The 13,917-nt window shown below is 31.5% G+C and overlaps 2 protein-coding genes across 3 annotated transcripts; one reads left to right on the forward strand and one right to left on the reverse strand.

Annotated features, from left to right (window-relative positions):
- Positions 1–1,098: 1,098 nt before the first annotated feature.
- On the reverse strand, positions 1,099–2,034 carry LOC102660518 (uncharacterized). 2 transcript variants are annotated; one of them, XM_014768529.3, is made up of 2 exons: positions 1,380–2,034; positions 1,099–1,326 (listed from the first exon to the last, which is right to left on the reverse strand). In XM_014768529.3, the coding sequence occupies exon 1, from the start codon at positions 1,848–1,850 to the stop codon at positions 1,419–1,421; it is 432 nt and encodes a 143-aa protein (XP_014624015.1). In that variant the 5' UTR covers positions 1,851–2,034; the 3' UTR covers positions 1,099–1,326; positions 1,380–1,418. The 2 variants fall into 2 exon arrangements, with proteins under 2 accessions (XP_014624015.1, XP_025981809.1); XM_026126024.2 differs by having other exon boundaries at positions 1,099–1,318; positions 1,372–2,034.
- Positions 2,035–8,789: 6,755 nt separating this feature from the next.
- Positions 8,790–13,174, forward strand: LOC100787663 (enolase). The gene is made up of 17 exons (XM_003548198.5): positions 8,790–9,145; positions 9,680–9,743; positions 10,021–10,085; positions 10,186–10,233; positions 10,333–10,419; positions 10,531–10,611; positions 10,698–10,799; positions 10,875–10,955; positions 11,080–11,154; positions 11,367–11,429; positions 11,501–11,581; positions 11,694–11,888; positions 11,972–12,022; positions 12,158–12,246; positions 12,355–12,406; positions 12,569–12,625; positions 12,873–13,174. Exons 1-17 carry the CDS (start codon positions 9,080–9,082, stop codon positions 12,951–12,953), a joined length of 1,338 nt encoding a protein of 445 aa, XP_003548246.1. The 5' UTR covers positions 8,790–9,079; the 3' UTR covers positions 12,954–13,174.
- Positions 13,175–13,917: the final 743 nt, after the last annotated feature.

Here is a 13,917-nt window from a genome sequence, read left to right on the forward strand (position 1 = left end):
ATTATTTTTTTCTTTATGTCTTTATCTCAAAACCACAGTCATAGTCGTTTTTCTTGAATATTTTTCTAGTACCAAGAAAAAAAGAAGCAACTAGGCTAACGAAAACAAAGCCAGCCAATCAGCAAGCAACAAATAAAGTGCAAGAATTATTGTGATGTGAATTTGAGAAAAATATATTTGCATATAATTTTTCTGATATACATAAGCTTTATACTTTTTTAATTTTATCTAAGAATTGATTGAATTACTATATAAGAAACTCTCCCATGTGCGGATCTTACACAAAAATAACCGGTTTCTATATAAGAAAGTGCTGTAAAATGTAATGAGAAAATAAAATACACGAATTATTTCAGCTAATTAGGCGTAAAGTGATTCGTTAGAGAAAAATCTAAAATATCATTTTTTATTTTTTTAGCCAACATGATTAGAACCTTTGCTTATCATAACACTTTGAGATATTCCTACAAGTTGGTGTGTTTTAAGCCAACTACAAGACTAATATTCTATGTGAGACTTAATTATACTTCGTCTCTTCTTAATTACTAAATGTTATGTGAGAATTAAATTCAATTTTTTCCTCACAAACTGTATTCCACTTATTAAGTTATTTATGTACTTTTTAAAACACAACCATATAATAATGCCACAGAAGCCTATTTTTTGCATATCTACAATTTTGCCACATTTCTTTTAGTTTACAATCCATCTTGGGCTTTAGGATGATGTCTTACACTCCACAACCTTTTTGCTATGCTTCATCCCAAATCCCAGAAAGAAAATATGCTATGTTTCATCCCAATTCCCAGAAAGAAAAATAGAGGTCCTTTCGTGGCTAGTGCCTAGTGCATCCAATATGAGCAAAAAGAAAAGGAATATATAAAATAAAGAAATTCCCACAAAATGTTTCTTTACAAGAAAAAAAAAAGAAAAGAAAAGAAAAAGAAAGAATAAAGGAATCCCTACATATGCTGCTTCCAAGCATGCTCTTTATGCACATCACCTTTTCCCCTTATCCATGTGACATGAGCAATTAGAATAAAGTTCTACATTGAAAATTCTTATCTTCTATTCTATTTTCCAGGGAGACTCACTCAATCACTTAACTTTCATTCATTTTCTGGTTTAATTTACCAAGGCACTAAGGTTGACATGTTGAAACAATTGCCTCCAAAACACAAAAGCAAGAGGAATTGATTTCTAGTCCGAACCGAAGACATTTTATCTATGCACATATAAACAACTATTTCTATGTTATTTTCTTGAATGGTACAATATAACAAAATTCAACACAAGACTCAAATTTTTCAAGCCTAAGTTTAATAACTCAAAGTTAAACCACCTAGTGGGATAAGGCGTTGTTGTTGTAAGTTTAATAACCCAAAGTTAAAGGCCTAACTTTCCTTATTATTTGAATCCTATACCAAGTTTGATGTGCTCAACAATTCTTCCTTCCACCCTTTGTTAACTTTCTCTATAAACTCTTCCACTCTTCTCTTCAGCTCATCCTCATCGTTGATGTTGTTGTCGTCATCATCATCCTCTTCTTCATTGCTGCAATCATCATTGCCTTCAATTTCAATGCTTTCAACTGTTTCTGCTTCCTGATCATGTGACACTTCCACAGCTTGTGGCAATGATGCTGTCTCTTTTTCCACAAGAGACTTAGAGTACTTTGCTTCTTGTTTCTGATTCTCACCCTTGGAGAGAGGGATTTCACTTTCTTGATGAATGCTGAGGCTAGGCTTCAAGTCCACTAGGATAATGACTATGATCAAATTGCAGAAGCAGAAAATGAATGCGGAGCTGGAAGCAGCTTGAGTGATGAAGTCCAACACAGAATCCAACATGGCTGGGAACAATTAGGAAATAAACACACAAAAGGGTGCCAAAGAGTGAAAGAGTGGAAACAAGAGAGCAACTGTATATGCAACTTTGAGGACTTTTAAGGTCTATTTAAAGCCCGTTTGGGATATAGATGCAAACGTGGAAAGAGCCCCTTTCATTATTATTTGTAGCAAAATTTTAAGGAGTTGCTGGTGAAGTGTGGTGTGAAAGCTATCATGAGAATGTAACAATACCATATACAATTGTGTATGTGAAAGCTAAGGAATATAACAATATAATACACATTTGTATAATAATTGATTGATTCATGCATTGATAATGTGTGTGGAAAGGTTCTTCCAACTGTATGTGGGGTGTATTTTATTTAATTGATTAATCAAAAGTCTTTTGTACTATACAAGGAGCATCACATGGAGCTTTCTTGGCCAGTCATATAGGCACAGCCCTATGTAATAACTCGACATCACCAACCAAAAACTTTTACGTGTGTTTGGTTTCTCTGTCAATTTTCTCTAATTTCTACCACTTGTTATTGCTGGGTTTAATTTTATAACATGGGCAATTAAGTAAACTAAAATAAAATAAAAACAAAAACAATAAATGGATTAAGACTTTTTTGTATGTTGTTGAAGATCTTGGCATTTTTGACTATGACTAAATGAAAATGACCAAGGACCTAACTCTCTGTAACCAAACACTGTTGAATGTTAGAAAAATGTGTTGTTTTATTAGGCTTTGAAAATGTCACCCCGATGTTCATACCTTGTCTCTCAATAGATATTTTATTGATCGAATGTGACCCAAACAAAGGAACAGGGCCTAGAATTTCTGAGAGCGAAATTTATATCACAAATTTAATTTAACTGGTTAGTTTTCATTCTTAATTAACTGGTTAGTTCTTAGTTTCTTATAAATATTTTTTTTATAACTTTATCTAAATTGTCCGAAAGTTCTTTCTCCAAGAGTAATAGCATATTGTCATGTACTTTACTATTTAAAGAGTATAGATACCCTCATTCCTTTTTTATTTTGATGCTGAAATTTAAACAAAAAGGTATGGTCCAGCTGAGCCATGGATAAATATACAAAAATGTCTATGATTTGTGTATACTCCAGAGATGGATACCCTGGAGCACCCACATATCATTGGACAATTCGTTCTTAAGCATTTATGTCGTCAGACTCAATGTTTGAAGAGTTATACACACCCAAGATGGATGTCTTGAGAGCATCAACATGTGATCATTAGAAGATTCGTTCTTAATCATTTACTTCATTAGACTTAATGCTTAAAGGATTGTACATTGTTGGCTTTAGCAAAGAGACGACTACACCTTGTGAGTGTTTGTGCTGTAAAGAATCAAAACGACCAACTAAGCCAAGAATTTCACCACTACCGAGAAGACAAGGTGATACCCGACTTATATCATAATCAAGAAGGACAAACAATAGAAAGTACGATACAAAGTAACACCGCAAAGTCAAGGAATTCCTATGGACTGACATGTCAAAGGCGCACAACAACACATCACATACTATGTATGAGGGAGATCAAACTGAGGACACACAAAGCCATGACCAAAAGGGTCAAGGAAATCGTGACACATGGATAACAACACCATATATAAATAGAGGTGAGTTGCATGATTCACCTCAAGTTCATAATTAGACCGAATTAGAAGATGTTGGTATTGACTTTGAGTTAAAGTCATCTGTCTTCTCTTTTTGGTATTATCTAACGTGAACAATTTATAATTCAAACAAATATGAATAACATGTATTATTAAATAATTATATTCATTATTCTCTCCATATTTTATGTTCCTCGCTTGTTACCTTTCTCATTGCGTTTTTCCTCTTCAAAATTAATTAATTTTGGTGGACTGATTACTGGTCCGTTGAGGGTTGAAAAAATAGTTCAAGTTCAAAGTTCCAATGTTATGTATACTATAATAGATAATTGGACGAGTCAACTAAGAAATTCAGTGAACAACTTAATGTATTGAAGTTTCTTAAAATAAAAAATTAAAGTTGCTGCAAGTTCCTGCTGTTTTCCCTAATTATTATTACAAAAACAGAAACCGTAAAGTCATCCCGTTTTAAAGTTGATAATTGAAGCACACCAATCAATAATTACTCCCTTTGACTCTATTATAAGATTCTTTTAAATAATTTACATATTTAAAAATAATTAATTATATTAAATTTATTATTATTTATATTATTATTTCAAAATTATTTTTTATATTTATTTAACTATTTTTATTAATATTTAAAGAAAAAATAATTAAGTAATAATATATAAAAATAATAATTAATGCATCTAAAAATTAAAAAATAGTTATATAAAAAAAGATAATTTTTAAAAAAAAATCTTATAATTATTTAGGGAGGGAATATTATTTATCTACTCGATTGACTTTCAATTCCATTAGATTTAAGAGTCAAACGTGTTCTTTTGATTGCTTTCTCACTCTTGGCTCTTCGTTAATAGTTTTTCCAATGGTTCATTAAAATATTTTTCTGTTGACTTATAATTATTTATATATATAAATTAAGCATAGAGTCAGTAAAAAATTATTCATATATTTCAATTTTGATGGTTTATTCTATAAAAAATTGTTCAAAGCACTTCTATTAGTATATCATTGTTATTTGCTAGTTTTTTTTTTCTTCTTTACAAGTATGTTTCCATACGTTCAAAATATTTAAACTCATTTTGTATAAAGCAACCAGGAACAATGTTAAGGATGAAAATGGAATTATGACCAAGCTTACATTAGGCTTAAGTTAAATTAGGACTATTTAATAAATATAAGTCAAGATATTTTTTAAAGGATTATTTAGTTAAAAAATAGTTAAACATTGGGTCACTTGAAAAGTTTTTCAAACCAAACATGTCAGTTTATTTAAGTAAATAATAATGATAATAATAATAAGAAAGTTTAATTTTTATATATATTATAAGAATAAGGATTTTTATACCGTCAAATTATCAGAAATTATTTTATATATAAATTTTAAAGTAATTATTATAAAAATAATAAATTTATCATGATAATTTATAATTGAATGATAATATAAAAATATTTTTATTATTATGATTTCGTTGTTATTATTATTATGTCTATATTATTTTTTTATTAAAATTATAATGTCATGCTTTAAGATTATTTGTTTTATTTAAAGGGTTAAACTGGTCATCAACTTATATATTAGTTGAGGTCCATTAGTGTATTTATAGGTAGTTTTTTTTTTATATTATTTCAAAGTTAATTTTTACGTAAGTTTTCAGGACCTGTCAAGTCTCAATTAAAAAATGGATCATATCAAGTAAAGATGTCAATCTCAAATCCTATATCCAAGAATCAAGTTAGTTTCAAGTCTTAATCCAACTCAGCCTATAACAACCGCTAAATAATGCATTCCTATAGTGGTTTGACATAGATTATGGTACAGCAATTATTTACCTCAATAATACAAATGACGCCCACACTCCTTTTCAGATATGTGTTTAATGTAATTTAAAATTTTCTGTGTTTCTTGAATTTTGAGATTTTAAATTCAAAAGAGAAGGAAAATAGAAGACAAACACTCTTAAAATTAGCTTTTATTTTTATTTTTTAGTTTTATTCAATTAAGAAATACTTTTTTAAAACACTATTTTCCAAGTTTAATTTAAGTTATTTTCTTCTTTAAGAAATAAGCATTAAATAAGTTAAATAAATACTACTTTAAGTTATAAAATAACCTATAGATAAAAAAAATGTCAATATATAGCATTCACATAAAGCTAAATATAATTTAACGATACGAAAAAAGAGTGAAATTTCTCTTCACGTTCCTTAAGCACATGAGTATCTATTTCCTGTAGGGCTATTACTTCCTGCAGTTCCATGTTGCTTTCTTTCTGTACTTTTTCTGAAATGCTTTTTAAATTTTGGGAATGGATTATTCTGATAATAAAAAAAATACATTTCAAAATGTAATTTTATATTTTAAAATAAACATTCCAAAAAGTAAAAATAAGTACAAGAAACATCATAAAAAGTACAGGAAGCAATAATCTCCCTCTCTGTAGGTAACTCCTATCCCATTATGACGAGGTCATATGCCTAATAACATAATCAAGGAATAAAGCATTTCCCTTGGGGATATATTTAAGGAATAACGCCACTACAGGTGTAATTGGGTAGGAGATTTTATACATAAGAAAAAGTTGAAAAATAATTCTTTCCTTCTGTTTGAACTTCAAATTTGAGACTTAACACGTTTTTATTTATTTATTTCTAACACAAGTTCCATGCATCAGTGATTGTTGGGGATAATATATATATAGGAATTTTTTAAGCATCGATTTCAAAATGTTTAGAGCATATAGTGCAAAAGTTTAGTTTATTTACATTTCTCAAGCACCTAAACAAGTTCTATCTTTATTTTTTTTGTTTTTTTTTTTTTTTGAGCTTAAGGGCAAAACGCCCAAGTTATAAACCTCTATAAAAAAGGGACACCCAAAAGCATCATCAGAGATCCAAATTCAGTTATAAAATAAAAAACCTGATTAAAATCCAAATCCAGAGAAAGACCATGCTTTGCAAAAGCATCCACACTTTGATTTGCTTCCCTAAACCTATAAAGAAAAGAAACAGACTCACTTCCCCTAGCCAAGAGATTTATGTGCCTCGGCATAGGATAACAGTGATGATTCTATATTCTATTGGGCCTAGCCTGAGTCATTAGACTATAAATCTATACCAATACTCTAGGCCCATTAAAAACTTCATTAAACCTTCAAGTTGGGGAGGCTTGAAAAAACAAGGGGCATGCATTTAGAAAACAAAAAAAAAAAAAAAAATCAGGTTCCATGCCAGATCTAACATGAGCACATTCTCCCAATCACTTTTTCTTTTTCCTTGAATCTGATCCATATTAACAGTAGCTGAAAGCCATATACAATGATAAATATAACAATGTGCAGTGCCAATTTATATAATTAGCATGTATCTTGAGATATGAAAGTGTGAAAATCTTCCTTCTTATTGGTAATATTAAAGGGTCTCAAAAGTCAATGACATTCAGATATAAATAGGAGTGACCAGTGATATCAAACAAAGACAAAGAAAGAAGAAAACAAAAGTGGAAGGAATTAGATAGACCCAAGATTAAAGAACAAATCCACACCATCAACCAGCCATTTATAGAATATGATATGAGCACTAAATTGTCTACTTAATGTTCTCTTTTAATGGTCTATGATGAATTTGAAGATTCCCATTTAATTTCTATCAAGAACATGATACTGTGCCTTTGGTACAATAAAAAGTTCTCTACAAAATAAGTTGCCTCAATAATTTTTAATTATTGTGAGACTTTTGTATGCAAATTGAATATTTCTTAATACATAACGCATATCACATGTTTTATAATTTTGATACTAACACGGAAAATAAAAATCTATGTGCAGTTTTTATATTTTTCTCAATAAATAATGAAAGTTATGTATATAATCCATGCAAAAAATATATGAACGTTAAGACAACTTTGAAATTTGTAATATTTTACTTGAGATGCGTAACGTTAATTTCTGTAGTGGTAACATTATTATTGGCTGATGCTTAATTCGTTCACGTTAATTAATGATTTCTAACCAATAAATGTTTTGAAAACAAATAAAATTCAAATACAACCCAAAGCTTTAGAAATCAGAACGTAAAACTGTTGGCTACAACTACAATTGCCGATGATCTTGAAACTTACAAATCAACCTAGTCTATGTGAGAAAACCATCAACCAAACCTTTTTAGTGACAAAACAATTAACTGTTTTTTTTAAAAAAAACAAATAGCTCTTTATCGTAACTAGGTGCTCTCAAATCACTCCTTTTCATATATGTATTTTTTTGCTGGTAAGACAAGACAGAACAATATATTGTGATCTATATTGGTGTGGAATTGAGGAAATTAAGGATAGATGTATATAAGAAGCTTCTGTGGCATAAAAAGGTTAAACGAAAGAAGATTTATGTGTTTCTATAACTATGCATTATGCATTTTAAGAAATGAGAGTGAGAGAGTTCCTAGCTTCTTGCTATATAACAATGAAATGTATTTTTTTTAATTCATGAAAATCGAATACATATCAGAATATAAGAGGATTCGTAATAATTATACATACTCTTCGATCAAATGAATTAAATTCTTAATATAAATGTGTCATTTGACTACAACGAATTTAAATATATATATATATATATATATATATATATATATATATATATATATATAAGAATATCTTTATTCCTATAACAAGTGAAGAATCATTTAAATTTTCTCTCACACACATAAATTATGAATTATTTATATAAATAATATAATTCTCTCTTTTATATTAACCATTTTAATCTTGTAATTTATTATCTAATAGTTACTTATTTATAAACAACTTTCATTAAAAAAGTTTTAAGAAAAATCATTGTCACTTAAGAGTGAAATGAAGAAAGAGAGAAAAAGAACATAAGAAAAATAATATAATAGAAAAATAGAGATAAAAAATGAAATGAAAGAAATATGAAGATATTGCATAAGTATATAAATATTATTATTTTTTATATAGTATAATGTAATTTCAACGTGTTTGAAAGGGAAGTTGATAATTTATAACTTACTAGCAAAAGCATCTTGAAATTGAACACATTTTTTTTCCAAAAGTTAAACAAGTTTAATAAAGTATTGATCAAGAATTAAAATAAGAAGTTATTAAAAAATATTATCAATATCAATGCAGCTTATTATAATTTTTTAAATAATTTTTGATAAAAAAATCTTTTTACTATCCATTCTTTAAAATATGACCTAACAAAATTTAACATTCTTTTTGTTGAGAAGTATTAAATTAAATGTACATATTTCAAGTTTTCATAGGCAAGTTGCTACTTTGTTTTTTCATTGACTCAAGTTCAAGGGTGGTTTCGAGAGGCGCGGCACCTAGAAAGAGAGCATAAGCATTCAGCATATTCTTCTCTGCGTGCTTAGTGGGTCCACCCGCATCTTGCCCGTCCACGTCACCTTTCCTTCCACCACCAACGGTCCAGATTCATCAACCTTCCGTGATGGCCACGTACCAAACCCTTTTATATATAATAACCAATCGAACTCGCGCATTTTCACTTTCTCCTCACAGCGACGCTCTGAAAAACTCGAAACTCTGAAAAAAGTAAAAACCGCTGCGAACAATGGCAACGATCAAGGCCGTGAAAGCTCGCCAGATCTTCGACAGCCGTGGAAATCCAACCGTTGAAGTGAGTCTCACTCTCTAATCTCTCTTTCACCGTTTCCTCTTTCGTTTTCTGTTTGGACACTGAGAAAATGTGCGTGAAAACGAGATGAAAAAAATGAGTTCGCGTACTATTTTCGATGTTAGATGGAAAATGTTGTTTCGTTTGATTCTATTTTTTTTTTTTACGGAACTGGTTTATGTGAAGCTGTGATTTCTCTATTCTGAATGCGGTTTGCTACTGTTTGGACGTGGAGAACAAGTGCGGGAAAATGAGAGAAAAATGTTTGCACGTTCTATTTTTCAGTATTAGATAGAAAACTTTGAATCGCTTGGTTCTATTTTTATTACGGAACTTGTTTATGCGAAGCTATGATTTATCTATTCTGAATGCGGTTTGTTACTGTTTGGACGTTGAGAAAATTAGAGGAAAATGGAATCACGTTCTAGTTTTGGTTTTTGGTAGAAAATGTTGGTTCGTTTGATTCTATTGTTTTTATGGAACTGGTTTATGCGAAGCTATGATTTCTCGATTCTGAATGCGGTTTGTTGCTGTCAGGTTGACGTTATTCTCAGCGATGGAACCTTCCACAGAGCTGCTGTCCCTAGCGGCGCTTCAACAGGTAAATGATCGCTGTTTGTTTCATAGAGAAAAGAAAATGTGTTTTTATTTTCATTGTTGTAGTGCGTTGTTTGTGTTATGCTGAGTGAAGCGTCATTATCATGCAAAACAGATTGTCGTGTTTGAAGTGTGGTAGTGTAAGTGGAAATGTGGAATGCGTAGTTTATATTGATGTTGTATTGATGTTTATTGGCTTCAAAGTTTCATTGCATCTGGTTATGGCATGGGTTGGTAGTTCTGAAAGTGGCGTGTCCTTACTCGTTTTACTTTCTATAAAGGTGTTTATGAGGCTTTGGAATTGAGGGATGGAGGCTCAGACTACCTCGGGAAAGGTGTTCTTAAGGTGCTTGATGTTCCCTTTACCATTTTAGTTTTTTTTTGTTTTCGATTTTTTTGTGATGTGTTGGAGCTGATGACAAGATTTCATATTTGCCTTGGATTAGGCTGTGGAGAATGTTAATTCAATTATAGCACCTGCTCTGCTTGGCAAGGTATTATGCAGCTGCAAAATTGGATTATGGCGTATTGTTTGAAACATGTTAGTGGTGGATGATTGATTTCGTCTGTTATTGTGTTTTCTGCTTTTACAGGACCCAACCAAGCAGACTGAAATTGACAATTTTATGGTACAGCAGCTTGATGGAACTGTTAATGAATGGGGATGGTGTAAGCAGAAGGTATCACTATGTTTTTTGTTTGTCTTGTTGAGTTTGGTGACTGCATCTTTTGTAGCCGTGTTGGCCATCCATTTTAAGCTAATCGGGTTTTCACAATATTGAAATTTTCAGCTTGGAGCTAATGCTATTTTGGCAGTGTCACTTGCTGTCTGTAAGGCTGGTGCTGCAGTGAAGAAAATTCCTCTGTACAAGGTATGTGAGGTTTTTCAGTAGTAATAGTTCTTATCTGTGAATCTTGTGTTCTCATGTTCTGCTTTTGAATTGTTTTATTTTTTCAGCACATTGCTAATCTGGCTGGAAACAAGACTTTGGTACTACCTGTGCCTTCATTCAATGTTATCAATGGAGGCTCACATGCAGGAAATAAGCTAGCAATGCAGGTAATGTCTGTTTAATATAGCAATTGAATAGGACAATTTTTTATTGAAATACTTACCCTGGGTCCTCCTCTATAGGAATTTATGATTCTCCCTGTTGGGGCATCTTCCTTCAAAGAAGCCATGAAAATGGGCGTAGAAGTATACCATCATCTAAAGGTTATAGTTCTTTTCGCATAACTTACTCTTTTACAAAATAAAAAAACAAAAACAAAATAGACAAAAGGAAAAATCATTATTATTAGTGGTCATAAATTGAGATGTTGATGTGTTTATCTTACAGGCTGTGATTAAAAAGAAATACGGACAGGATGCTACTAACGTTGGTGATGAAGGTGGCTTTGCTCCTAATATCCAGGTCCTTACCAGCTACTCTTGGCTTTAGTGATCTAAGCATTATTTAAAAGTAATCTATGATTTTCTTTCTTGCATTTAGCCGGATTATTTATCTGTGTATATGAATATCTTCTTGTAATGTAATAATCCAAATTTGTATAAAAAATTATTTTTCTTACTGCTGTTACTGTCTGCTGGTTCAATACAGTTATATGTTTGCTGTTTAATTTATAGGAAAACAAAGAAGGTCTTGAACTTCTGAAGACTGCCATTGCTAAAGCTGGTTACACTGGAAAGGTTGAATCTTTGTCTACTGAATCTAATTTAGTATCTTATAACATATGGCTGATTAGTTTCTATTCTTACAGGTTGTAATTGGGATGGATGTTGCTGCTTCAGAATTTTACGATAACAAGGATAAAACCTATGACTTGAATTTTAAGGAAGAGGTTGACAAATTAGAAACATTTTCCCTTTTTTCTTTTGAATTTTCATTTTTCTCAGTTGAGATATATTTCTTTGTCAGATGCTTTAACTAGATAACTGACTACCTTATTGCAGAATAATGATGGATCACAGAAAATCTCAGGAGACAGCTTAAAGAATGTGTACAAATCATATGTGACAGATTATCCAATTGTGTCCATTGAGGATCCATTTGATCAGGATGACTGGGAGCACTATGCGAAATTAACAGCTGAAGTTGGCCAGCAAGTGCAGATTGTTGGTGATGATCTCCTCGTCACCAACCCGAAGGTATGCTATATTAACTTTAAATCTGAGATATGTTCTGCAAATATGTATCATTGACAATGTTCTGTCTATTATTAACTCTGTAGCGTGTGGAGAAAGCAATCAAGGAGAAGGCTTGCAATGCCCTTCTGTTGAAGGTAAATTAACCTTTGCCTTCCTGCTAGAGGATCAAGAGTTTGAAGTTCCCTGTTTATTAGCTATTTTTTAAATCTGAAAAATTCTCTATCAACTCTAACCAGGAAAGTTTTTTTTTTTTTTTTTATCATTTTTAGGTGAATCAAATTGGTAGTGTAACTGAAAGTATTGAAGCTGTGAGAATGTCTAAACAAGCTGGTTGGGGTGTCATGGCTAGCCACAGGAGGTACTGAATGTTTCATTATTCTTCCCTTTGTATCCATTTGTTCTATTTTGTGACATACTATTATTCTTTGTATGTGCACACTAATGTGTTTCATCTTGCTTATTGTAGTGGTGAAACTGAGGATACCTTCATTGCTGACCTATCAGTTGGATTAGCAACTGTAAGTTGTCAAAATCAGAAGCTCTTTTCCTAATCGTATCATGTTCTTTTTCATTCTTCCCGTGGTGTCTTATGGGCCAAATTTTGTCTAAATTTTGAATAACGATTCTTTTTTTTACCTTAAGCTGATATAATTTGATCATGTTATGTCATTATTTAACAGGGCCAGATCAAGACTGGAGCTCCCTGCCGATCTGAAAGGCTTGCCAAGTACAACCAGGTAAAAATCGTCAAGCTTATCATTGTGTTTTTACACGAGCTGTATACTAAAATACCTTAGAAAACCGGATTTTGTAAAGCCTTTGATTTAGAACCTCTGTATATTAATTATATTTTTTGTTCTCTCCCATTCTATATTAGATGCCGCAGGACCAATAAAAAAACCGTGTAAAATTAAATATTGATGTACATTGCTTATATGGGTATAAGTTGGACCGTTGTCGCTTACCCTTTGGTCTGTGTTGCAGCTTCTGAGGATTGAGGAGGAACTGGGTTCTGCGGCTGTCTATGCTGGTGCCAAATTCAGAGCCCCAGTGGAACCCTATTGATTGTTTAGCCCAAGATCATTAAGCAACATTTGAATAAGATTCTATTGATGACTGCATGGCGCATGTATTTTTTGCGAAAATTAAACTTGACTACTATCAAGAGAACATAGGTTTTTCGAGCGTGGAATTTTGAAGCGAGAAAATAGGGCAGTAGCCAATAAATGTGTCTATGGTTTGGCTTGTTATAACAATTATCATGTGTAGTACAAATTTTGGATGAATTACGTCTAAATTGATTTTCCTGCAAATTACTAATTGTGAAATCGAAGGCCTATGCTGTCGATCATGTGGTGATCTAAGCTCTGCTCGTTCCTCCTTTGAAGTTTATGTTTGTCATCAATTGACGCCTAACTTATTTGAAATCTGGCTTTTTAGTTTTAGTTCTATCATCCTCGCTGTTGGCAATGGTATATTCGTCGAGGCGTTATTCTATTTAAAATCTACCACCAATTATTTCTCTATTTCAATTTTTTCGTACTTTTTTTTAATGACTCAAAATTAAAATAGCCCTATGACTCTTTTTTGCTTAAACTTTACCATTAAATGAGTGGGTAAAATGCTTTTTTTTTTTTTTTTGTGTTTGGTGTCAAGATGCTTTCGACTTCTACATGATTTAATTTCAAAACCTCATTCTTTATTTGTAATATTTTTGTTCCCCTATTTCAGCACACATTTTCTTTTTCGATTTGGCAGACAGAGCTTACCTAATAAGTAAGAAGATCATTCTATCATATATCAAGATTGTTCCAAATTTTGTACTTTGCCCGAATGCTTAGCAATTCACCAAGCCAATTCAACCTCTCCTTATCGCAATTTTCAATTCCTGCGTCATGCTTTGCCCCCAAGAAAACAAGGCAAAGTACCACATGGACCTATAACAGTCTTAACTACGATGATGGATGGTGTTGGATTAGCTTTAGACAACCGGCTATAGCATATGCTAGTATAAAGCTGATTGTTGTTG

The sequence above is a fragment of the Glycine max genome, chromosome 16, assembly GCF_000004515.6.
Source record: "Glycine max cultivar Williams 82 chromosome 16, Glycine_max_v4.0, whole genome shotgun sequence".
Classification (NCBI taxonomy): domain Eukaryota; kingdom Viridiplantae; phylum Streptophyta; class Magnoliopsida; order Fabales; family Fabaceae; genus Glycine; species Glycine max.

Coding starts and splice junctions, on each gene's coding strand:
- LOC102660518 (XM_014768529.3), bottom strand. CDS start 1,850: ATGTTGGATTCTGTGTTGGACTTCATCACTCAAGCTGCTTCCAGCTCC.
- LOC100787663 (XM_003548198.5), top strand. CDS start 9,080: ATGGCAACGATCAAGGCCGTGAAAGCTCGCCAGATCTTCGACAGCCGT. Junction 9,744..10,020: donor CCCTAGCGGCGCTTCAACAG/GTAAATGATCGC, acceptor CTTTCTATAAAG/GTGTTTATGAGGCTTTGGAA. Junction 12,407..12,568: donor TATCAGTTGGATTAGCAACT/GTAAGTTGTCAA, acceptor ATTATTTAACAG/GGCCAGATCAAGACTGGAGC.